Source organism: Bidens hawaiensis, unplaced genomic scaffold (assembly GCF_021521415.1).
Source record: "Bidens hawaiensis isolate Kalapana, Puna unplaced genomic scaffold, B.hawaiensis_p1.1 tig00016461_1, whole genome shotgun sequence".
NCBI lineage: Eukaryota > Viridiplantae > Streptophyta > Magnoliopsida > Asterales > Asteraceae > Bidens > Bidens hawaiensis.
Genome location: NW_027492509.1, coordinates 144,097 through 171,800, shown reverse-complemented (window position 1 = coordinate 171,800; position 27,704 = coordinate 144,097). Strand labels below are relative to the sequence as shown.

Here is a 27,704-nt window from a genome sequence, read left to right as displayed (position 1 = left end):
GTCAACTCATTAATAAGTCAATGTATCAAAACTACATCTAGTAGTTAAAACTTAAACTTAAAACTATACTAACCTGACAAGGCTGCTGCTGATCAATGAACTCAAGGAGAGATTGAAGCGAAGGAAGAACCCGATCTTGTACCAATGTGGGCCCACTCTTAGAAACCGCTTTCTCTGTAGTAACATTATCCAATAAATCATCACTCGAATTAATCTTTTCTTCATCAGACTGCAGTAACATATCCGGACCATCATTGTCGGTAGCTTTAGAAACAGTAACAGATTCCAAAGAAACCTTAAACTCATCAGCGGCAGATTTGGAATTTCCATTTCCGTCATTACTATCTTTGCGATCCAGTACCAAATCCTGTAAATCTTGAGCTGCAGTCTCGGTATCAATACTTACGTTGCATATATTATTATGATCGTTAATTGGCCCGTCTTTCGTTTCAGTAATTTCATCAATATTAGAAGGTTCTAGAACAGGCAAACCGGTATCAACTTTCGTATTTGATTCCAGATAATAATCTTTGGTACTCGAAAACTTCAACTGTTCAGGATTCAGCGTCTCGTTACTATTCTCGTCAACACAAATATCCTTGACATGAAACGCGCCTTCTAGAACGTTCTTATCTATGAAAAGTTCGGTTTCTTTCTCACAAAACTCCGGTGGTTCTAAAGGATTTGTTAAATTATTGTCCCCGATATTTGAATCCTCGAGTTCTTGAGTCCATAAGTTGAGTTTTTCGTTTTCTTCATCGGATAAAAAAGGGTTTGTGTATCTTCTAGGGCTTTCTTTCATGGCTTCCTTCAGTTCATCTGTGTCAAAATCACTCTTATTGGATTCAAATCACAATATGACATTAGTAACACTACTATAATAGATCCAAAAAACAAAGTTCAAGCTGAGACAGAAAAAAAAAAAACTGTAAAAGTCGAAAGCTTTGTCTATCACACGACGCCATGCATGAATGCTGCATTTCAAACAAAGTGTGAGGACCGAAAACTGAAGCTTTCCCTAAGACAATGTATAGTGGTTTAACTAAAAAGTGCAAAAGTGATTCAGACGTCATTACCACGTAAGCACAGGGCTCTCATTCACTTTTTTTTGTGTAGTAGGGGGCTACAAAATGGGGCTTTTGTGCTATGTGGCGCCCAGTCAGCAAAAGGTGAATTTTTGTTTTAGGGGTTTAATGGTGTTGTAGCCCCTATATATATGTATATATATGTAAGACACATTGATTATAATAATAATAATGAAACAAAAGAAAGAAAGGGCGAGAATAAGTTGTCGCCACCCCCACAATTCGCCCATTTGTAGCCCAGGGGGCGGTGTTGTAGCCCCCTTGTCGCCCCAAAACCCTCAAATTTGCGGGTTTGGTTTAACTAATATATTAAATAAAAAATAATAAAATAAAATAAAATTAAAAACAAGTGTATGCATGTGATTAGTGAATTACATGCAGGTAGATCCCATGCTCAAGCGACCTCGCGCTCGTTAACAGGGTAGCGCCCAAAGGGGCTCACTACCCTTGGCGCACATACCATTTTGTTCTGATGGTTTCGGGCGCCACCCCACGACTTATGGTCTAACACGAAAAGAAATGAAGTTTTGGAGAAAAGTGACCCAAAACTGTATATATATGTGAAACAACAAATGGGAAACAAAATGTTGTTACACACAGACAAAACTATATATAGTAATTAGCTATTTTCAACAGTCAACAGCTTGCACATAAGTCAAATAAAAATACAACTAAAGGCTGTCAGCAAATACCATATGCAACCAAAAACAAAAGTGTTAAAAGATTCATAACAAGAGAACAGATCCAAAGAATAACAAATGACAGATAATAGTCAAAACACAAAAGAGTAAAGACAACACAGAAAAAGTTAAAAAGTTATATTAAAATAAAATGTCCACTAAACTTGTTTCAAGAGTAATTCCACTAGCATAGAACACCTAAATCACCTTTTTTATATTCCTCAATTTTGTTCCATTACAACCTTCTTTTTTGTCAGTAGATCAAATTACACATTTGTTTATTAGGGTTTGTGCCTGAAAGCAAACAAAATGTCACACTCTCATCACCAATATTAATATTATCATTATCATCATTAAATCTGAATATTCATTATCAAACCCTAGAGCAATAAAATTCTAACCAGATCCAAACAAATTCACACTTTGCAACCACAAATAGCATAAACCAAGTAAGACCCGTGAGGCCTGACACGGTTATTTACAACATAATCGGTTAGCAGGTCCTAAGAATACCATTAAACAGGTCCGGGTCTGACCATTTTCTCTTTACATAAACCGGGTAAGTCCCGCGAGAACTGAACCGTTCATACCGGTTATTTACAACAGGGTCGTAAGAATACCATTAAACGGGTCGGGCCAGTTCTCACGGGTCTGACCAATTTCTCTTTACATAAATCAGGTAAGACCCACGAGACCCGAACCACTCAGACCCGGTTATTTATAACAGGGTCATGAGAATACCATTAAACGAGTCGGTTCGGGTCTCGCGGGTCTAACCAATTTCTCTTTACATAAACCGGGAAAGACCCGCAAGACCCGAACCGATCAGACTCGGTTATTTACGATAGTTTTGGGTCCCGAATCCCGAGAACACGGGTTCATAATCATAACTAAACACAGTACCTGAAAATCAAATTCAACCAAATCAAACCCTCATCACCATCACAGATCCGAATTTCACGGAACAAATCACACAACCTTTGCTTCTTGCATATCAACAGATCGTTAAAACTTAAAACTTTAAAACCGAATTATAAATCAGAACTCAATAACCTAACTTTCCAGTGCATTTATTACCCACGTGTGTAGACAGACACACAACACAAAAGTTAAGCATTAATTACACTTAAAAAAACAGTCTTTCAATCGAAAACACGTTAATATTTAAAAATTTTAAAAACCCATCAATTAAACAATAATTCCCAAATGGGTTTACCTTAAAACCAAGTATCTGATGTGGGTTTCGTCGGAATTGATCTGAAAACGTGTATTTTGGCCGGAATCAGGTGGCCGGAGAGGAGAAAAAGTGGCCGGAAAAGTGACCGGAAAAGGTGAATCTGTTTTAATTAAAACAGAGAGGCAGTCAGAGAAGTGGGAATGTGACCAACTCATCACCTGTCAATGGGGATTGGGGATCTTATTATTTTAATGTTTAATTGTTTATTTATATTTTGTTTGTTTAGTTATTTAATGTAGTAATTTATGATTTGTGTTTTCTGTGGGTCCAGTTGGTTTTTATATAGTGGGGTCCATGTTCCACCTTCACCGCCATCATTGGCATATGGGTGTGGTTTGGTGAATTAGTTGAGGACCTTGGTGGCATAGGGTGATCACTGATCATGGTGTGTAGTTTCATGTAATCCTACTTGATCTAATTTGGAAAATTAGTATGATAAAGGGTTTTCTTTAAGGTGAAATAAAAATGATCGGGTCGGTTAGTGATTTATTAGTTATCTAAACTTTCGTGCAATTTTTTTTTGCCATAATTCATATAACCTGATTACAAAAATACCTAAGATATTGTCATAATTTGTATAATATGATATTGTATATTTGTATTTATAGAATATATTTTATTATGGTAATATACGGTAAATTATTATATAATATAATACTATATATGGTATAATGTTTTATTTAATATAACACTCTAATAGTTATATGATGTTATATAGGCAGATCATTGAGTGAATGCCACATGAGTAATGTACTTGAATCTGATAAGGAAATCTGAAACCTAAATTATTTGAAATCGGTATATAGGTTATGACTGTATGATATCGGCATATAGGGTATGAGACTAGTTATGAGAATTTTTATGGGTTTGAAATGAGTGCGATATTAGTTGATGTTTGATGATTACCCGAACATGTTTACATACATTAAACATATTATATTAATATATTATATAATCTTAAAAATGTATATATAATAATAGTATGTTTTTTTGTTATGTAAATCCGGTGTGTAATAGTTAACAAATACATGACAATGAAACTGGGTATGCAATATAGTTTTATAGTAAATATAAAATTACAAATAATACATTTCTATACCCATCATATTTGTTCTTTTTCTAATCAATGAGTTTATTATTTATATGTAGACGTATATGTGCTTAAAAAAGGGAAAAAAATATATACTTTATATTAAAAGAATTCTTAATCTCTAAGAACAAACAAAAGAGTAATGGTAGATTTGATCATTTCAATTATTCGTTTGTTCTCACATCCATATCTTATTTTAAGGAAGCTTATTTTTGTAAAATAAAAGTTTGAATAAATACTTTCTTAATAATATTAATTAAAAAGTTATTTTGATTCACGCAAAATATATCAAAGTTGTTATTCAGTTTGTATGACAATCCTCAATTAGGTGTGTTCTTAAGTTGGAAAGAAATTGAAGGAAAGAAAATGATAACTATGTTATCCTTAGTAATCATCCCATTTTTTAGGATAACTTATTGGAAAAATACATTAATTTAATCCATCCTAACTCCTCCTACTCCTTTCCTTTCTATCCTAAAAAAACTCAAGAAGACCCATTTTTAACTATTCTTAGTTTTCCTTTCTTTTCCCTCATTTAAAAAAACTCAAGAACAGGTCATAAGACGACCTTCTCCATCACTATCCATGGAAAGGCACAACTCTCTTCTCAACGTGGACCCACAATAGGCAGCTATCTGTCTCTCACCCCCCTCTCACATTTCGCATTGTTGTGTAGACCGACTTGTCACTCCTCTCTCTTTGCCACATCAGATACACCTATCTCTCCTCCTCTCTCTTCTAGATCAGCCATCTAACTCATCAATGAACATGCTCTTTGTAGTGAATATAACAATCATATCCATTTCCACTAAACCTAGTAATATAAAGGGGTTGTCTATTTAGACATCCTTTTTGCTATTTAGACACCCATTTTATTCACATCTTATCTTTTTGGTACACCCTCCCTAAAGGGTGTATCGGTGTACAAATAGCAGCCCCCTAATATAATATAATTGTAAACAATCATTATCAGATATGAACGAACAAGTCAGACACATGTGAGAAAGGTAATAAGTAAATTGTGTCATAACTTTTATAAAGTTGATTCACAGCTTTATCAATTTATTTAGTAATGTAAAAGTATAAATCAACTTATAAAAATAGTGAACTAGTTTCTTTTACATACTAGTCACATAGATTTGACTTCTAACATAATCTTATACATATTTTATGATTAAATGAAGTAATTAATGTTGTTTTATATCGAAGGAGATTGGATGGGATTTTCAACATGAAAAGTAAAAGCCTCACCTACTATTTTGACCAAGTGGGGCTTTCCACAACAGCACCAATGCACCATCTTCAATTCTCATCCATTAGGACTAACAATGAGATTGGTCCAATGGTCCCTCCACTAGTGTTATGTGATTATGTGAACTTTCTTTCTTTTCTAAATTTGTTGTTTTTCTTTTTTGTATGTTACATTAGTTTATATATGTAGCTTTCATAAAATTAGAGTACATATATATGGTAAAATTAAGAACATATAAAGTTAGTTAAAAAATAAGTTACATGCATGTTAAAACTGTTTTATATATCATGTAAGTCTCAATCTTGTTTTATTATAGAACTCGAAAGTACTTTCTTAAAAACCCAAAATAGAATAACGTATTTGATAAGATGTCGATATCATATATGTTATGACGTTATGTACTTATACGTTATGTATCTTAATTTTGTGGATCATGTCTTGCTGGATTGAAATTGAATATATCAATTTTCGAGTTCAAACTTCAAACATGATGTGGAGAATCGTAAGAAGATGTCTTGAGAGCGAAAGCTCCAGCCTCCAGGAACACTCCGACAATCAAGTTAATAATATACGGGGAAGTTTCTTTTCATCAAATGGTTAGCCGCTCGTATATTAAAGAAGGGCCAAGCCCGCGTCCAACATCATCATGCATATAGATGAAATGAAACCAAATATATACATACATAGATAGATGAATAGAATGAATGGAAGTCACTACAAAGATTGTCAATTTATTAAGGGTCCTACTAGATACACCACCCAAAAATTAAAACACCCACCCACTATGCGGTGGATCGCCCGATTCGCGACGGATTAGTGGTTTTTGTCCTATTATGTTCACAACGTTTGTCTTATTATGTTTGTACCCTATCAGCGGCGGATTGGGCGATCCGCCGCATATTGAGTACACGTCATCCTCAGACTATCAAATCAGTCATGCATCGTACGTGATATGCGGAGGATCGGCCGATACGCGACGGATCAAGTCAATAATTTGATTTGTCACACCCGTCTCCCTTTCTCTACATATATCCATCTTAGATTGTGTTTTCGTATAATTGTGGCCGATACAACGTATAATATTTTTGTTTTGTGTTTGTTAAAATATAATGGACTTATATGATATTTTGTTTGGTGACGGGAACGACGAGTAGTCGGGCTACGCATACAACGATCAGCCGGAGCAGTCGGGCTACGCATACAACGATCAGCCGGATCAGTCGGGCTTTCCAGATTTGAATGAACTTCCCGACTCGAACCATGAGCCGGGGTATGGAAATATCGAGCAGTACGACTTACCAAATCTTAACCAGGTTATTTAGTGTGTTTATATAGTACAACAACGCGTTAGTTATTTTTTAAATATTATACGTTGCCTTGCCAAATATTTTTATCAGGGGTATATCATATACGGCGGTAGTCACCCTTCGTGGCCGGAGGATAATAGGACATCGTCGAATACATATGAGGCCAGAGTCGAGGAGTCTTATGGTCAGTCTTCGAAGCAGTTACATGTAGACGGTCCGTATTACGGAACCCAGAATTCGTACCAGTTACCTTTAGGAGAGCAACCATACATGTCAAGACCAGTCACGAGCAACGTCGTTGTTGGCATTCAAGAGGCTCACGGCGTAGGAGGCAATGACGATGTTGATGATGATGATGGTGATCGTTACATACGGGAGACGACTATTTTTTTAAAAAAAATTATTATTATTCTTTTTCAAAACGTTACTAAATATTACTTTATTTACATTGGTTGATATCAGTATTTTGATTTTGTTGTTGAGTTGGTGGATTGGGTTAAGAAGACAGGACGTGAGCATTGTTGTTTTTCTCAGTCCAACGTTCAAGGGACAGAAGTGTTGAACTTGTATGCAATCGAGGTGGGGAACCAAAACTCAAGGCAACGGTGAGGCATACCAGGAGTATTAAAATGGGTTGTCCATTTAAACTTGTCGGGAGGTACAACACGCCAGGTGGTTGTTGGAAGCTAGAGGTTGTCAACGAGACGCACAACCACGATCCCGTTTTGTTTGACGAGGGGTACCCGTCACTAAGGAAACTGACCGACGAGGAAATTGATATGGTTGCGACGTTGCATAGGCAGGGTCTGAGGCCTGCTAAAATTAAGTCAGCCATAAAGAAAAGCTTTCCCGGTAACAAATGTATTACTAGGGATATATACAATGTCGTGAAGCTTGTTGATGACCAAGATAAAATTGGTGACACCCCAATGCATGTACTTGTTAGAATATTTTTATTTTGTAAGTGTCTTTTTAATATATATTATCTTAATATATATTGTTTTGTTTTATCATATATATAAAATATTATTTATAATATCATTTTATTATAATAATTTTATTATAATTTTGATGTTTAATAAGAATATTTGTAATATTTATTAACTTTTTGTTAAACCCAACATAGGTACTTGAAAACTTTCTTCAAACCCATGGGTTTACCTTTTACACATGGGAGAATTCTTCCACCAATAGGACGGAGAATATTTTCTTTTGTCACGAGAAGTCGCATACCACGTGGCGTGCGTTACCAGATTTGTTGTTGATTGACACGACGTACAGCACCAACATGTACAAGTGGTCGTTCGTTCAGTTTGTTGGTGTGACGTCGACATCAAAGTCTTTATGTATTGCGCATGCAGTTATCTTTAGGGAGCAAAAGTGTAACTTCACATTGGCCCTGGAACGACTTAAAGACATGCTCGTCGATTGTAGGGAGCCGCGTGTCATCCTGACTGACAAGGACCAAGCCTTGATGAATTCCTGTGAAACAGTCTTTCCCAATGCTACCAAAAACATTTGTAGGTGGCACATCATGCAGAACATACAGAAAAAACATAAGAGTCTTTTTCAGACAGATATCTTTAAATCATTCTCTTACTTGTGGAAAGTACTGTATGAGCCACCAACAAAATCTATGTACGACTACAAGTGCGGTCAAATGGAAGCAACGTTAGCTGGACACGGCAGACGTGGTAAGTCTTTGTCCTGTATGTACACATGATTTTAGATTTTAGTTGTACATTGCCTAAATTGTTTTTTATTGTTATTTGTTTGTAGAGGCTTGGTATTATATTCGCGACAACTAGTTGGTACCCTACAAAGAGAAGTTCGTGTCCTGCTGGATTGACGACCGACTAAACTTCGGCGAGCATACAACAAACAGAGTAGAGGGCCAGCACGCAAACTTGAAGAGATACCTTCCGGGGCCGAACATTCGCTAGACTCTATTGCGGCGTTTGCCCTTGATGTTGTAAATTCCCAAATGGAAGATATCAGTGCGATCCTTGAAGATTCCTGTGTTAGGATCAAGAAGTATTGATGTGTTAAAAGTAGTCAAATAATTATTAACTTAAATTATACTAATCTAGACACTAAGTAATACTCTAGACCCTTAAACTACTAACCGTCAAGTGAACCGGTCGACTCTAGTACAGCTAAGTAAGTCCGGATATCGAACCCATGAGACTCTTTAAATTACGAAACTAGCAAATTAGACTCAACTACAAGACACGACTATTTATTAATAATATTTGAGGGGGAATTTAATAATAATAATTAAAACTTATTAATAACTAACTAATGATTACTTAACTATTAAACTAATTAAAACCTAACCCTAATTAATATAATAATAATAAAACATAATCATAACCTTAAAACTAATTAATTAATTAAACTTAAAACTTAAACCTAATTACTTTTAAACTAATAAACAAGTGAACACTTAGATTAATTCAGATGACAAAGATAACTACCCAGGCCAGAATCCCCAAAGTTACGGTTATTAATCAAATGAAAAACTCACGTTATGGAACTAGGATCATAAAATAGACCCTTGACAGAAAACCCGAACAGGACCCTTGAACTTTAAGAAGACGCCTATGGATTTCTAACAAGTTTTAAGACTCACCAATTTTATATTAAACTTCCTTACGGTTATTTAATCGCTTATGTCTAAGTATCTTTTATGACGAAAACCTTCCTTACAGCGCGGAATTCAAAGATATCAAAGCAGATTCAATTAATTTAATGGACTAAGCTGACAATCAAACATAGACGGACTCCTTACGAAAAACTAAATCTAGCAATTCTGACCAACAAAGATCTATTAATAGCCTATCACCTTACAACTTTCTAGGCTGGCAGTTCACTTTTATCTATTTAATTGATTTTATCATTTTTATGATTTTAATGCATATTAATCACAAACTAGTCAAGAACACACAGTAAATGACCTAACAAAACTCTATCCTATGAAACAATCAACAAGGGCAATGTGAAACAATAAATTCAAGTAAACAAAACCAAGCAACCAAACGCATCAATTAAATCAAACTCAACCGTTTACTTAGAACATAAAATCCATAACGAAACGAAATCCAAATAAAATCAAACCGAACTAAGGTTCATCACGACCTAGGTAGTTTATGGAATTTAGCCTAGCATCTTAGAGTCTAAATCAAACAAAACAAATAATAATGAAAACATGATGAAAATCTAAAGAACTAAGAATCAAGGATGATAAAACCCGTAAAACTTCAAACGTGAACGTGAACGTGTAGCTCTTCACAGGATGTCCTCTTGCCTTCAAAATCACCAAGAAACTTGAAAATATGCTCCAAGAACTCTTCAATTCGGCTGGTGGCTTTCAGGTTATGTTCAGGTTTAAGTTAAATATGTTTAAATACCCAAAACAAGGCCCAACTTGAAGCAAAAACGAAATAAATCATGCCCAGCAGTCCCTAGGCGCCGCGCAACGGACTTAGGCCTACCCGGTCGCGCGGCGCGGCGTGCTCTACCAAGGGGGGCGGTCAGACCGGCCCGGTCTGACCGGTTCTCTGTTCCGACTCCTTCCTGACGCGTTCCGGATCTCTGTTTTGGCTCTTTTTAGCTCGTTTTTCGCCCTTTTTAATCACGATTAACTCCCGGAACCTACGACACACAAAAACGTTAGTAGTATACAAATTTTGACTAAAAACGAACAACAACAATTAAAATATTAAATAAAATATACACGTGAAACATAAACATTTAGCATTATATCAAGTACCATAAGTTGACTTTGTTTGAAAAGCTACATCATAGGATGTCACTTTTTGCTATCGCTAAACTTGACAAAGAGCTGACCTTGCTTGAAACATTGCAAGATACGGGGGCAGAGTGCAACCACCGGTTACAAACATCATGGGGCTTGCCGTGTACTTGTAAGCTTAACTGGTACACTATTCACAATATACGTTTTCCATTAAAAGACATAGACCCCTTTTGGAGGAAGCTCAATTTCAGTCCGACGTTTGTTTGACACGAAGAACCAGACTATGAAGTGGAACTGGAAGATGTGAAAAAACAAGTTCTAGGACTAAACAACCGAACGCAAAAAAAAGTCTATTCTCAAAGATAATGTTTGTTCTTCCTGGGAAATCAAACAAGGAGGATCCAGAGAAACGAGAGGACCCTAGGGGGCGTCCAAATCTAAACCAACAAGCCAAGAAAAGAGAAACCCCTAGACAGAGCTCGTACTCCCCGTCCCCATCAACTGATACCCACAGACACAGGTCGTACTCCCCGTCCCCGTCAACTGATCCCCACAAACATAGCTCCTACGCCCCCCTCCCCGTCATTTGATCCCCACAGACACAGCTCCGAAACCCCCTCCATCCCCACAGACACAGCTCCTACGCCCCCTCCCCGTCTTTTGATCCCCATAGACACAGCTCCTATGCCCCCTCTCTGTCACGGGAACCAACACCCGAAACCCCCACCCATTGGTTGTCGCATTCCCAGTCTTAGTCTCAGGCCCAGTTTAAGATACACCTAAACCACCGAAACGCTCATCTAAAAAGCAAGAGACTCCAACCGACCTTGGTTTTCCATTACTGCATGACCCAAAGGGCGTCCTAATCATAGAAATTTATAGGCACATAATTCCCACCTAGGCATACCCGTTCATTTCAGGAATAACAGATGTAAAGCCAGATGGTAATTGCGGTTTCAGAGCAATCGCTGTCGGCTTAGGCATGTGTCAAATGAACTGGAAGGAGGTCAGAGCAAGCATGAGGGAATGAGATGGACACTAACAAATCGTGGTGGAGGCACAGGTTGAACTACGAGATAATCGGTAATTATGACACGATTCGTGATTCGCTGGACTATTCAACGTCTGCTTTATTCCAGCAAAAGAGTAGGTGGTTTACGTTACCTGGGCACGGATACGTAGTGGCTCAGACGTATGACTGTGTTTTAATCAATCTCCATCTGACTTCCAGTGAGAGTTACTTCCCAATGAGAATGAGTCCGGAACCACTATCTCAGATTCCGGTAATAGTAGTCTTAAATGTTAAGGATAATCATTGGCTCAACATACAATTAGAAGGTAATTTCCCCGTGCCGCTTCCAACACGTCAATGGGAAGGATACGCCAACGAAGCAACGCACGAATGGAGGTCTTTGTACGAAGATCGTATAAAAGAGTATCTGCGAATTAGGGAAACTTGGCGAGTGCAAACTGAATAGCCAGTTTATTTAGGATGATTTGTAAAATGTTTGAGATACTATCAATAAAATGTTTTGTATTATTATCAATAATTAGGAATAAAATGTTTGTGTTATCAATAATTTTTAAATAAAAATAACTTGATAAAATGTATAATTTAAAAACAATATATTTTTTAAACAAATATATTTGATAATATATTTGTTTAAAAAAATAAAACATGATAAAATATATAACTTAAAAATAATATATTTTTAACACAATATTTTCGATATTTTAAAATATAAAACATGATAAAAAAATTATTTAAAAATATAAGAAATGATATTTAAAAAAATACTTACGATAATATATTTTTTTAAAAAAAATTAAAATTATCATAATAAAATATATAATTAAAAAATAATATAAAATAGTACCAGAAATATTTAAATAATCATAAATATCTTCAAAAATAGATCAGATCCGCCGCGGATCGATCGATCCGCCGCGGTTTCTGTTGCATATCAGATACAAAACAAACAAACAAAATAAAATAAAAGGCAATAAAAAGATAAAAACATAATAAAACAAAAAATAAAACAGCAAAATGACAAAAAAACACAAGTTTCCAAAACACCCAACCAATATGCGACGGATCAGCCGATCCGCGGCTTAGTGGGTGGGTGTTTAGGAAACACCCCATTTTGTATTAAAAAACCCCTTTATTAAACAGAGATAAAAGGCATTTTAAACCATCATACACTAATAGTCCTTTAGATATCAAAGGATAGTTAACTATTTTAAGAGGATAGTTAACTAGTAGTTTGTGTAGGATAGTTAACTAGTAGTTTATGTTGTATTTTTTTCTTGTATCTTGGACTTCTTGCTTCTCGTGAATAGTCCATCTTAGTTTTATAAAAATTGGCATATTAAAAAAGTTTAACTATATTAAGCTAAAATACACATCATAGACTCAAAACAGTACAACCCATTTAACATATATTCTAAGACGTTATATAAGACATTTGTCAAAGCTCAAAACCGGTCTCTAAAAGATATAAGAATCAGAAGCCACTAACACCTAAAAAATAATGATCATGAACATCTTGTGATTAATATAAATCACCTGCTTCCCCGATTTTAATATTTTGTTGCGTTAAATAATTTAGAGACATGTTGAATTCAATAGCCGCTGGTCTCTTCTAACCAGGGGTATAAACATGCCAAACAGTAAAACAAATCATGATCGACTTGAGATCGACCATTTAAAGCTCAAATCAAGCCAAGCTTGAACGAACTTGAGCCCAAACCTAAAATTACCTTGTTTAGTAAACGAAGCCGACCTTTACTTATTGAACTCGAGTAGGCTAGCGAGCCTTAATTATATATATATATATCCATTTTATATATTAAATATATGTTTCCATATTAAATATTATTATATGTAAAATTATTATAAAACAAAAAAACCATATATAACTTATAATAAAAAATATATATAATAATTACAAATATATTTAAAATATTAAATAAATAAATAATGAAGCCGAACCCGAGGTTGAAAACTACTCTCTGAGCTCAAGTTTAAAATATAGAGCTCAAGATGAGCCAAACATGAACTCGAGCTTATATAATCTCGGCGTCAACTCGGCTCCTTTACATCTTTATTTCTAACATTCAGTTGCACCATGTGTTATTGATGCATAACTTTGCCTACTTAATTTTATTGAAATCTAATAACATGTTAGAAAGTTCCAAACGATTCTAATTTTTATAAGACATACTAGTTTGAGGCTCGTGTATTACACGGGTAATTGATTAAAGTTTTAAACTTTAGTATTTAAATGAAATACAATCAACTAAATAATCATATATTGTTAATATAATTACAATTCACATTAAAATTACAAAATTAAAATTACACAAATATGTTATAAATAAGTAAAATCTTACTTGTACACTACATTTGTGATTGTATTGGTCGATATACATTGTTTATTAAAAATTAAAATATTTAATCTATGTTTGCTTGCTATTCTAGATAAGGAAGGTAATATACAAGTCTGCTTATAATTTTTTCATGTGACAAATAAGTTTCTTCATGTATAATTGTATATACCAACTCTAGATAAATAATAATGTATCCATGAAACTAACAAAAAAATATTCATGCACATTAAAATATATTAAAAAGCCAAAACTTTTGTTCAAAGGAAGCCAAAACTTGTTATAGAATCTTGGTGTAAAATATAAAATAACCAACAAATACGAATGTCGTGTTCGGTTCATGTGTACGCTATAATTTGGTTTCGGGTCGTGTTCGGGTTAGCCGAGCCTACCAACCCAAGAACACGAGTACACGAACCGTGAAACAATATAAAAAAACATTCAAAACAATATTTTGTTGGTTATTGAATCTGAAAATATAATAAGGTTTCGGGTTGTTTTCGGGTTAGTTGGACCTACCAACCCAGGAACACGAGTACACGAACCGTGCTGCAATATTTAAAAAAAAAAAAAACAAAAGAAATCCAAGTGATACCTTGCCGCAGCAAGGAACTACGATTATAGGAGGGTGAACGATGTGGAGGACATCAACAACGGAAACAGTAACTCCATATGCACCAAACAAAATGCAATTTAGATATACAACCTGTAGTATAATGCTTATATCAAATGTATAAAATGAAACATAAAAAACATTGTCTTCACCTCTATCGACAACAGATAGATGTAAAAACTTTCCATCGTGCATATGGTGCAGGGCGTCAACAATAGGTGTATCGATTGTAACACTTTCTGAATTTGGAGTCATTACCTGCATAATAAATCATGAAAAAATTTAAAAATTAGTTGAAAAGATAGAGAATAACCACTTACCAATATATCGTCTTACTATTACATTAAAATTGCAATTACAATATAATATATGATGTTTATCGCTTGGAGCTGTTTATCGCTTGATAATCTATTAATTAAAAAGTGACAACTATATACATATTCAACATCAACCAAACATTTAGATAATACCATCAAATCAATTTCAAAGGTCCCTTACTCTTGTTTTAATTCCACCCCATGATTCATGGTAGGCATCAACATTTATAAAGCATGTAATTGTAAAATTACCTAAATGTAAGCGACAATGGAACGGTCTGAAGCAACGGTGGAGATGAACGATAGCAGCGGTGTAGATGAACAGTCTCGTAAATTCAATCAGATAAGGGAGAAGGCAGTGAAGTAATGGCATATTGGTAGCGAAGGGAAGATGCGCCTAATTGAGTGTTTGCAACGTAGGGTTTTTTTTATTTGGAAGGGGGAAACAAATGGATTGAATAATATACGGATCCAAATTACATTAGTTGGACGGGTTGATCTGAAATAATACCATTTTAGTGAATATGGATTAAAAAAAGTGAGGAGTGATGAGAGGTTGACAAGTGACAATATATAGCAGTCTTTTATTAGAATAGTAAGATTAGGTGCAGATAATTAGTATATAATTACACTAGGTTATAAACCCGTGTACTACACGGGGTTGGGTACAAAAACTGCATAAATTAAGAAAAAATAATAATAAATCTATATTATTATATTTGAATATTTTACAAATACAATTTACGTACTAATATTAGATTTACAATTTACAATAATATAGCTACAAGTACAAGTTATTGTTCTCTATAAAATTCTTTATGTACAACATTAATGTTACATTTACAAAAGAACACAAATAACCTAACGGGCCCGACCCGGCTGTATTGCCACAACTACAACTCTACAAGTAATTTATCTAAGTTCGTATATTCACCACATGAACCAACATTTGTTGAATTACTTCTATATATGTATACCTTGTTAGTTTGCACCTTGGGTTCCCGAAAACGGCCAACAGTAGAAACCAAATATCTAGCCTTGCTTCAACCGTGCGGGTAGGAATCTACATGTAAATCACATCCAACCAAGTCAAACTTTAAAGTAAAAAGTATAAATAAACATCATTATTTGTTATAAAACCATAACAGAAATTGAGACACATGTAGAATATGAAGTTGAAAAGTAGTCACTGGACCTAAAAAAGAAATACCATTGCCATTTAGCTGTAGCTACATATTCCGAAGGTCACTTTCTTGCTAAGTTGCTAACCTGAAACTCTTGCTATAAATTCTTGCCTTTTATAAAAAAAACATTGAAATAAATAATAATAATAATAATAATAATAGTAATATATTAAATCAATTATTATTATTGGGTCGATGTATGTGACATTCGTCAATTTCGGGTCACTTTTGTTATGTAAACCCGACCCGTTTGTAACCCGAACATTTCAAATATATAAAATATTGGATCTTGTCATTTAAAATATATAAAATATATAAAATATTGTTTTTTTATTATGCATTGTTTGACCATTTAAACATACCCATTTTTATGCAAACCATAAAAGAATCTTTATACCCAACCCTTCACTCCTTCCCTATATATACACACCCATCTTCTTCATTTTACTCTTGCTACATCTCCAAAAACTCTCTCAAAACTCTCAAGGTTTTTATTTCTTATGTATTCTTGAAGTTTTGACTTCTCAAGTCAAACTAACTATAGTCTTTCATTCGAACTTGTTCATCTAACATTACTAACTCCTGAACATGGTGGTACAACATATATATAATACACACCCCTTGTTTCCTTTATTTGTTACTTCACCGACTCTGGTTGGTTAAGTTTCGAATGTCATAAGGCAAGGCTTCATGGAGGACTTCGTGTTCTTGATATATATTTACACACACATAACTTATTATACATATAACTTATGACTAACTTCTAACCCTTTAGTTTGTTCATCTTATTTACAAGTTCCATGGTGTGGGTTTGTATAAGACTAACCTCGGTTTAACCGAAACTAGTCCAAACCGGAAACCGAACTTTTGTTTACTAGTTTTGTTAAAATAGTTGTTTAAACATGTTTGTTGCTAGATTTGAGTTTCAAAAATCATTTTTACAAGTTCTTTGATATTAAGTATATGGAATCCATCTATGAACTCGTTGGGAGATGGAAACCGAACTAAACCGAAACTTTTGCTTAAAAGACTTGTAGTTAACTTTTTTTTGTTGTAAAATTTAAGTTTTCTTCATTTATAAACCAATATACAAGTTCTATGATATTTGGGCATGTAGAAACCATCTATGAACTATTTGTGAGATGGAGACCGAACCAAACCGAACTATACCGACTTTTACTCGCTTAAGACACACAAGTGTGTTTTTAGCTATCAAGACTTGTATATTTCTTAAAAAAATAGTTTACAAACTGATTTTAATTATTTTCTTAAGTACTTGGAATAGTTGGATCCAACTTGATCTCATAACATAGTTTGGACCGACAAAACCGAATACTCGCTTAACGTGCGTTGTTAGTTCTAAACAATGGATCTACATACTTGGTTAAGTGTTAGTATGTTTTAATGAGTTATCTCATAACAATTAATATTTTGGAAAGTTGACTTTGGGTTTGACCATTTGTGAAGACCCGAACCGACAACCCGAACACTCGTTAAAAACCAGTTTTAGTATCTTTAGCCTAATGGAACTTGCATTTTAGCATTTTCCCAATTTATTACTTAACATTGGTTAAGTAAATATTAAGGTTAGATACTTTAACCCGGTTTTGAGCAAACTTACATTTTTTAAAAGGGTTATTATTATAAATTCTTAAATAGTTACATTTTAAACCTTGAACTTTAATTGATTAGTTTTTGCAACAATTATTTTATTTAAAGATCTTCAAGACAACCTTTCTAAATCCAAGACTTTCTTTTATTTAGGCTTCATACGTTAAACTCGTCGTTCCGGCAAATCTCCAAATAATCAATCTTTCAAGTTTATTACTTGAACGTGAGTAACTTCATACCTCGTTTTCAATCTTTTATTTTGGGGGTGACATTTCAACTTATCTAAACTAAATGTTTTATACTTGGGTCTTAAACCACAAACGTTGTTGTATACCTTACTTGAATAATTGCTCGATTTGGTGTTCTATGCTTATTTGACTATGCGTTTATCGCTTTTGGATGGTGGAACTATAAATCCTAGACCATTTGGCAACCCCTCATGGCAAGGTGTCGTTAACGTAATGCAATTAACGATAACTATAAAATCCTAAACTATTTGGCAACCCCTTATAGTTGGGTGTCGCTAACTTGTTAGCGATAACTATTTATCCAAGTTTATAGCTATTATTTATGGTTTTGTATACTAGTTTTGTGGCTTTTCATACTATATATTTATTGTTCAAACTTATGAATTGCTCACCGACCTTTGTGTTGCTAAACTTTATTTTATGAAATGTTACAGGTTTGCATCTAGGTTGATTATGGAGTTCGGTGAAGAAAACGTCACAAATACCGTTAGGATATTAGCAAAAATGAACAATATTTGATTTGCTATATTTTGTTATATTTTGTTGTATTTGAGTTATGAATATTTGGTTATGTGACATTTTTGATGTTGTGAAATGAAATGAGTTTGTTAAATATTGTCGCTTTAAATAGTGTCACGCGCTTATGAGCAATCGTTGCACCCCGGCATGTTCCGGCGCCTTTGGTCGGGGTGTGACAGTGTATATCTCGTTTTTTTTTTTATTTTATAATGTTGTCATATGTTTGACCTGTGAACAAAGCCATTGTGTAATTAAAGACAGTAGCAATAGTTTGTACTGAATCGTGGGTGCAGTGACAGAATATCTGTACATATATAGAGACATTAGTATACTTATGTGATATTGTACATTTGTACGCAACTGCAATGTCTAACTTAGTCTTTAACTTCAACATATGTAAATTTAGGCCTACACAGTGGTGTGTGGCAAACATGCATAGACAAACACAGTTGTTTGTGTGTCACTTAAACTCTCATGGACATGAATTCATGGATACATTAGTAGTGTGTAGCATATAATTCGGCATTCAAAATTCAATAACATCAAGTCCCGAACTCAACTTGGCTAAATGGATAATTCAGTTGATGGTGCTATTAGAAAATAACAGGTCAAATTTAAAAAGTCAGCCTGAAGATTAATACATCAATTAGCCATCTGCAAGTAATAATTGACAAAATCAAAAGTCAAAGTGGTACCATATTTCAAGCTTCACAATTTTAAAAGGGAAGTTTAAAACTTGTAGGGCTGCAATGTCAAGTTTGAATTTAGATTTGGATTATGGATGAGCTTGTATTCAATTTAAATTTCGAAGTTTAAAGTCCCATGTGTTCAGGAGTAAAATAGTCCATAGTGAAAATAATTGTTTCGAGTCAACACCAAAAAGAGTTACCACAACTTCTATATTATGTGGAAACTGGAAATACACACATTTTTCATCATCCAAACCACTAAAATTCCGTTATCTATTAAAATTTGAAATATAAAACAGAAATTAGTACATAGAAAAAAAATCTCTACGGGGTCAACCCGTGAATACTCGGGTTGTGTTCAGGTTCACGTGTTTTAAATAACTTTATCTTTCCTCCAAACTGAGGTTAGTTCCTATTTCAATCTGAACCATTTTTTCCCTGAACATAACTGAAACTTCTTAACGGGCTGTGTTAGGGTAATGCGTTCAGGTTTACGTGTCTTAACTAACCTCATCTTTCTTCATAAATGAGGTTAGTTCTTCGTTCTAAACCATTTTTGAGCCGAACGAAACTCGACCTTTTAAAGATCGACCCAATTAGACCGGGACAATGACCCTGTGTGATTGCTGTGTAGACCCGTTTAATTTTGACTTGATTCACTATAATCTGGCTTATTTCATTTTAAAAGAAGTAAATAAACACTTTTAATATAACACCATTTAAAAAAGGCTAACTGTAATAAATCTCTATTCTAGTTATGGGGACTAAAAATCTCATAACTGCATATTTTAGCGTTCAAAGTTCTATTCTAAAACAACTAAAGGTTATGTGCATATAACAGACCTAATTCAATTTTGTTTCCTTAGCTACCTTTTTCATCAACATAAAATTCAAGATTCTCTTGCACTTATCAACTATTTTTTATGTTATGATGATAAACAAATGTCCAATTTCACACATCCCAAAGCTATCAGTCATCCATGTAAATAACACAAGAGATTAATTACTTGGTTTGGAGAGCTTTAGATTCCAAATCAGCTGCAAGATTTACCTGATGATCCACCATGGCTTGGTACCATTGTAGCGGGACTTCATACTCATGGCGGAGATAACCAAAAAAAAAAAAAAAACTGCAGTAACAAAAAAGATATAGTAACATAAAATATGCACTAAATTCTGCAGTCAATGGATTATCGCTGATACGGTTTAATTGACGGGTTTCTAAAAATTGGTGTGGTAAAGGAGTCATGAAGTGATGTTATTCAACTGGAAAATGTAACTGACATAAACCACATATCCTAATTTTGTTAAAAGATTCTTATTTAGAGGACAAATCAGAGGGAATAAAATTATAAAGTTTCTTCATACATCCACATGATATTAAATATAAAAACTGTGAAAACGAAGCTGAGGCGAGTAGTAACCTGAAAATCATCTGTGTTAGCAAGAAGCGAGTGATAAGCATGAAACCCTATTTCAAAAATCAAAATGCACTGTTACTATAAGTACGTTACTATATGCACAAAGATTTAACACTAAATCAAAAAAATAAATATAGATTTTTGATAAACATAATTTAAGATGTTGATTGTATAAATACACATAATTTATGAACGTTAAATTCAACTTCAGATTTTTGATATAATTTGTTTATAACTGTTACCTGTAGTCAATTCGTAGTTTAAAAGATAACTTAAATTAGTTTATTTATATAGACTTATTAGAAACTATTATACATAAAATATTAATAAATCGCGACTAGGAAATTACTATGAAAACACCAACAAAATTTAAAGTAGATGATTTTTGCATTTTATATTCGTATGATGTCATAAAATAACAATCAAAATCTTATGTTATGGAATTTATGAAAACAACAAAATGACTTCATTTTCTATTTCACACAAACAAACGCGTGAGGAGTTATGTTGACAATAATTTTAACGTATTGTACATAATATGTGTCATTTCTTCTTTTATAAAAAGTAATATAAAAATAAAAATTAAAGTGCCATTTTCATATGATGTTTGGTCAGTTTCTCAACGTTAGTACAAAAACAAGTTTTTATTTATTTATTTTCGGCTATATCTTTGAGGTTTTCAAATCTTGTCATTTTCATCCATTTCACTACCCCGTTATTTTTTTAATGTTAAGCATGGATATTTGTGTCATTTACAAATTTGAATGTAAGTGATAGGTGTGATTAAACTTAATTAGGGATGACTTTATAAATTGAATGTTTCATATTTAACCATGCCAATATACTTTATTAATGGTGCTAGGGGGCAAGGATGCCTTACTCGGTTTACTCCGTTTGTCCGTCAAGTGCATGGCTGTATTGTTCGCTGAATATGGTAATCTTGGGTTTCAAGTTACCCTTCAACTAGCTTTGAGCTGATTTGGTGTTTTGTGCGATTTACTACACCAAAATTCTGTTCGAATTCCACTAAAATTTCCGTCCAAAATCCTCCGCTTACGGACTTGTGGTTATCCAATGCATTCATCTGCCAAGACCGCTTCAATTCTTCGTCAACGGTCCAAACTCTTGATGGAATTCTAGCTGTTAGTGTGTGATTTTGAGTGAAATGGTTAAAAATAAATAGAATTGCATGAAAAAGAATGTGAGATATGTATTTAAAGGGTTAAAAGTTTGTTCATTTTATTTATGTACTTTTATTTTTTAAATTGTAACTGCTTTATGCATTAGCCATTCTAGAAAGTAGACGATGCGCACGATATGTTGATTTGATTGCTTTTGTTTATGTTCTTTTATCAGTGGACAAGTCAAGTTCTCATTCAAACTCAGACGCAGACTCACTTAGGTATCGTTGTATTCAACGTCCCTCAATATTCTCTTTCTATGTATCTAGAATTTGTAACTTCTTATATTTTTATTAAAATTTCACTCTCCGGATCTCTACAGACGCACAGTTGAGACAGGGTCCGGTAAAAGCGACTCCACCAAACATGTATGTCTTTCCTATCACCTTCTCGGTCCACATTCATTTTTGTATATTGTATATAGTGATTGAAAAATTTTGTACAGGATCCTGACTCGGAGTCAAACACCACCACCACCACTGTTAGGAGACATCGGAGGTCTAAATCATCGATTAACTTAAGCGGTTTAGATGTTCCTTCTGACATTAACAATATTTCCGAAACGTCTAATGGCATTTCTGAGTTAGACAAACTGGCCCGGAGAATAAACCCACCCAAGTACTGAATATATTTCTAATATATTTTCTTCCATTATTGTCGCATATCCTTGAAGTCATCTAACTATATTCAATTCTTTTTGTCAGTGTTGTTTTTGATAATGAATCGTCCGAGAATGCTATTGTCATAGAGGTACTTGATAATATGTGAATGATAAGAAACTATCACAACTTGCTATCTCCTCTGTCCTTTAATAAAGTTTTTTCATAAACATTCCGGTTAAGGTTGCCAGGACTACTAAAATACGAGTAGTTAAACTTATATAATGGTAAACCAACTAGTTGATTTATAGAGTGGATTTAGAAACATTTGCAAAAAGAAGTCTTATTACTTTATTAAACTGCCAAAGCAGAAAGTTAAATAGACCGCCAAAACATTCTTGAGGAGTTCGGATCAAGTCTTGAAGGTTGTGTTTCACTTCGAGAATAGTATCCCCTATTTCTTTCTTAAGTGAATCAATAATCTCAGAGTCAACCGAATTCCCTGAGATATCATGAACGTAGAATGTATATACAACTTTGCCACCCTGTGCTTCCACATCAGCTCTCGTTATCATGAGGCTATTCTCACGAAAAAAGCGAGTGACATCAGATAAAAGACCAATTCTGTCCGTTGTGCATAGCTTTAGCTTCAAACCCTTAAACAAAACAAGTATCACCTTATTAACTTTAACCATAAAACATAGGATAAGTTGTTTTATTAGTATTATTTTATCTAACAATGAACTTATGTTTATGTATTTAACTATGGGCCATTCGGTCCAGCTAATGAAAATAAACATTTGGATGAAACGCGGCGTCCATTCCTTTATACTGTTTTGCATATTACAAATAGGGTTTGATGATGAACAATAAAGTACATGTATGCTTTCTTCGTTTATATTAATTTTGTGTAGTAGATTATACAAGTTTATTAATGTCTTACCTTGGACACTCTTCTTTCAATGGCTGCTTTAATGCATTTGATTACTCTTTGCCTCTCGGCGTTTGATATCTCAGCTGAACCGTTTACGTGTCTGATACAATATTCCTTTGAACACAAAAACACATTATGCTTGATACAAATAAATAATGAAAAAAAGTGCGAAAGCCACCAAAAGTTAAAAAACCTGAAAATTACATGCCCATGAAGAACAATGTAATTCATGTCTGTCAATGTGCATATTGTGTCAAACAATAGTCTAGGCCTATCTGCGCATCGAATAGTGACTACCAAACAATATTTGTCGTACCAGTTAACAACATTCACATCAGGCCTTTGTGATTCCTCTAAATCAACTCCACCCCCTCTCTCGTAGTCACCATCTGCAAGCATCATCTGATGCAGCCGGCGTTCGGTCTGGACACTTGCACCATGAGTGACCACAACATTAGCTTCTTTATCGTCGTGAATACTTGATGTAAGCACACAGAAAAGCCTTTTCTTTATATTATTAAGTCTCATGGGGTCGGTAACAGCCGCCCCTGATTCTTCATCAGTTACTAGAATTATGAATGCAGCCCTTGTGTTGTGAGTCCATAAGTTTAGCTTCATGATATTGCACCTTAAGTCTAATAGAACCGTGCACACTTCCGAGAGTAGCCCCGGTCTATCACTTCCTATTAACTCGATAACCGTGAAGTCCGCTGAGGCTGGCAGCGCAACAGATTTTATCAAGTCAGTAAAGCTGGTGCCCGAGCCAAGATTCTGAGACCATATGTTATCTAAACTATCAGGTTGTTTTAGGGACAATGTAAATACTGTCTTATGAACAGAATATAAATATTACCTTGTGAATGTTTACATCATGAGTCAGTTTGTTTCCCTCTGGATCAGTTACGGTAAAAACTGTCAAAATGAATAGACTCGGTTATGCAACAAGTTTTGACAAATTATTTGGTACACACAAACAAAAAAATCTTTCATCAAATTAATTGTAGCAGATTAGAACATATTATACCATTCATGGTCCAGGATCCATCCGAAGTTATTGAAGCTTTAGTAAATATGCAATCTATATCTGTCAAAACCTGGACAACTTCTAATAGTACTTCTTGTATGTTAATACCATTGATCTGCAAAAGATTGTTACAAAAAGGAGTTTTAGGGCCCTATTCAAGTCGGTGAAACTACTCAAACCAGTCATTGATTTCGGTTTAGTTTCATGGTCGGTGAAATTACCGCTCAAACCCGGACTATAAATACCCGAGTTCACGGGCAACACATACCTGTATGAGTGTAGCATTCTGGCAAGAGTTATTATCCGTCACAACACTGGCAAAGAAAAGTTGAAGATACTTAAGGATGGATTATACCTTTAATGGAGTCACCTTTTTTCTTAATACGAAAGAGACGAATGTCGAATGTCTGTACCTGAGTGAGTTCAGTATCCTATAAAGTTTCTCATGTTCATCATCCTTGTCATTAGGCAATATATCATTTGTTTTGGAAGATACAGGAATGGACACATTAGTTTTCACCTGAGTACTTTGCAAGTCTATAGGATCCTGTACAGAATCATTCAACTAGTTTTTTATAAATAAAAAAATGTTGTTGTCATTGTAATTTGTATGCAAAACAAAGATGAAACATGAATAATATAATATTAATTAGGAAAGACATGCCTGTTTGTTGGTATCACTTTTACTTGACCCTGTCTCAACTGACTGTCTAATAAACATCATAAAAAACTTGACATTCAGGAAAATTGTCGAGAATATAAACGATATTGAAAGCAAGATTTATTACCTGGACGCGTCAACATTTGAGCTTGCGGAAGTGCTCGAATACGCCACTGATGAAACAACAACAAATCCTGTATTTTAGAGAAAAGCCAAAACTAGACACGTGTTTAAAGATTTAACTGTACCTTGGTTAAAATGTTTAAAGATTCCACTATCCACAGACGAAGACGATGAATACGTGGTGGCAAACTGTGATGCCAAAGCAATTTCCAACTTCCCCACCACTTCGGCCAATGTAGGTCTCTTCTTCGGTTGATCTTGCAAGCATTTTAATGTAATATCCAGAAAAACATGTAAACCGACATCAGTCAAGCTCCCCCATAGACCGGGGTCAACGAGCCTGTGCACAACGCCTTCTCTCATACAATGCTTTGCCCACAACACCAGCCTCTTTTCCCTCTCCGCCGCTTCAAAATCCAGTGACCGCCTCCCACATAACACTTCCAACAACACTACACCAAACGCATACACATCGGTGTTGGTTGACAATTCGTGAGTCTTACAATAGTGAGGATCCATATACCCTCGCGTGCCTTTTAAGCTAGCAATGATTGGAATGATCCGAATACCAGGCATCAGGTTGCCGCTACACTTTTTGCACAAACCAAAATCCGATATTTTAGGGGCCCAATCCGCATCCAATAAAATATTAGAGCTTTTCAAATCACGGTGAATAATTATTTGATTGATTCTAGTTCTTGTGTGCAGGTAATCCAATCCACGTCCAACGCCTATGCAAATCTTTAGCCGTTGCTCCCAACTCAACAAAACAGATTTATCATTCTTTTTGTAAATGTGATCAGCTAGTGTTCCATTGGGCATGTACTCGTAAACTAGCAACATTTCATTGGCGTCTTGATCAACACAATAACCGATAAGAGAAATGAGATGAGCGTGCTGGCACCGTGACAGTAACGTTACCTCGGTCCAAAACTCGTCTAAACCTTGCTTCGAGTCTGAACTCCTTCGTTTCACGGCAACAATGGTTGTGTTTCCAGGTGTGAGAACAATTGTGCCTTTGTACACGTTTCCGAAGGAACCTTTTCCAATGATTAGGTCCCGGGAGAAGTTGTCTGTGGCAGATATGATCTCAGAAAGTGAAAATTCACGGCATAAAATCTCCGGTAACGACGGTGGAAGCATGTTGAAGAATTAACAACTATAATGTGAAATATTTTGAGAATAAACAGAGAAATGATTCAACAGCAAAAAAACCATATATATCAAAACAATTGAAGAATCAAATACCTGGAACTTTAATATTTTAGTTAGTTAATTTAATGAGAGAAGCTACTGAATCTTATTTAAAAATTTAAACATCCTTCTACGAAACCGCAATCAAATTTCTTTTCTGACTTAACTAACATCTTTTCAAGAAATATCTGAATCTGAAAACCTAATAAACTAAAGAATAAGGGTCATCAAAGAATAATACTAACACAAAGTCAACCTTTTATAATATATGGTTCTAAATTTTTAATTCTATAAATACAGCTATACCTTTATATAGTTCTAATTGTTTAACAGTAAAACATATATTTATTTTATAATTACAGGTATACCTTTATATTATAAAAACACCTAATCCCATCCACGTCAACGTTCCACCCTTTTTCTAAAACCATGCGTATTTGGGTTTAGTGACATGTCTCTTCATAAATCATAGCTTGGGTATATATTCATACCTTTCCTGAAGCTGAGTTTAAGCAGACGTTACGCTTTGCTGGGCATACTCTAAATCAGGCAGATGTCAACCTCGGTTGCCTCTGTTGGGTTCATAGGTCTTGTGTGGCCAGGTTTATTATTTGAAGTCCTAAGGACAGACGGGTGTAGGGTGGCCAGACCGAAGCTCGTTTATAGGGTGGCCCGGTTTGGATTTATTGTTCAGTAATTTACAAACCTTAGTTCAATATATATTTAAACAATGCTATGTACTTGTAATTATTTGTCACTCAATAAAAAAAATCTAGTTGACACCCGTGGATGTAGGTCAGTTTAGACCGAACCACGTTAAATCCCCTTGTTCGTTTATTGTTTTCATGTTTTTGTTTGGTTCGTGTGTGTTTAATCCTAACAAGTGATATCTAGAGCTTAGGTTCGGATCACACGAAGAACACGTTGAACCGTTTCTTACGCCGCCACGTCACCGCTAGCAGTCGCTAGGGTTCCGCTGTCGCCGCCATCATTTCTCGTTGCCGTAGTAGCGCCACTAGGACCAGTCGCCGACGATCGTTATTATCAGGTTCTGTTATTTTTGTTGAAATAAATTATTCTACAACTGTTATTTTGCATCTCGTGACCATCTATCAAAGTTAGCATTGTTATATTTTGCTGGTTATTGTGCGCCATTCAAGAAGAAAAAAAAAACAGCAGTAGATTTTTTTTTGTTTTGTCTTCTTGTCTAACAAGTTAAAAGGAAAATAGGTCAAATTTGGTTGGTAGACAAATTTTTTTTGTTCGTTGGGCAGCAACCCATTTAGCACATTTTCTTGGTTTAAGAAAATAGAGCAGCATCTCAGCAACTTTAATTTGTGGTTGGTGAAATAGATCAACTTTGTTTGACTGAATAAACAATTATTTTAATTTGTGTGGGTGGAGCTAAAAATAATTTGGGCAGTCTAGCCAAGAGATTATTATTTGATTAAGAAAGAGCGAGTCAAGAACAGTTGAATCAAGATCCTATTTTTTTAGAAGAACAATTGTCGAGTCAAAAGAAGCGTTAACGGAACCAAACCAGTGCCAACCACGTTTGTTAGGTTTTATCATTTCAGTTTAAAGTTTCAGT

The 27,704-nt window shown here is 34.6% G+C and overlaps 3 protein-coding genes across 4 annotated transcripts; all 3 read right to left on the bottom strand.

Moving 5' to 3' along the window:
• Nucleotides 1–37: 37 nt before the first annotated feature.
• On the bottom strand, nucleotides 38–3,362 carry LOC143551531 (uncharacterized). The gene is made up of 2 exons (XM_077041938.1): nucleotides 2,982–3,362; nucleotides 38–819 (listed from the first exon to the last, which is right to left on the bottom strand). The coding sequence occupies exon 2, from the start codon at nucleotides 800–802 to the stop codon at nucleotides 38–40; it is 765 nt and encodes a 254-aa protein (XP_076898053.1). The 5' UTR covers nucleotides 803–819; nucleotides 2,982–3,362.
• Nucleotides 3,363–23,312: 19,950 nt separating this feature from the next.
• Nucleotides 23,313–24,767, bottom strand: LOC143551530 (ACT domain-containing protein ACR4-like; the record flags this gene model as incomplete). The annotated part of the gene is made up of 6 exons (XM_077041937.1): nucleotides 24,750–24,767; nucleotides 24,549–24,682; nucleotides 24,404–24,449; nucleotides 24,136–24,250; nucleotides 23,965–24,023; nucleotides 23,313–23,882 (listed from the first exon to the last, which is right to left on the bottom strand). Coding segments are annotated over exons 1-6 (942 nt in total), but the record flags the coding sequence as incomplete, so codon positions are not given.
• On the bottom strand, nucleotides 24,697–26,111 carry LOC143551561 (receptor-like protein kinase FERONIA). Of its 2 annotated transcripts, none has more exons than XM_077041964.1 (3): nucleotides 25,045–26,111; nucleotides 24,924–24,969; nucleotides 24,697–24,841 (listed from the first exon to the last, which is right to left on the bottom strand). In XM_077041964.1, the coding sequence occupies exons 1-3, from the start codon at nucleotides 26,060–26,062 to the stop codon at nucleotides 24,781–24,783; spliced, it is 1,125 nt and encodes a 374-aa protein (XP_076898079.1). In that variant the 5' UTR covers nucleotides 26,063–26,111; the 3' UTR covers nucleotides 24,697–24,780. The 2 variants fall into 2 exon arrangements, with proteins under 2 accessions (XP_076898079.1, XP_076898078.1); XM_077041963.1 differs by having other exon boundaries at nucleotides 24,698–24,845.
• Nucleotides 26,112–27,704: the final 1,593 nt, after the last annotated feature.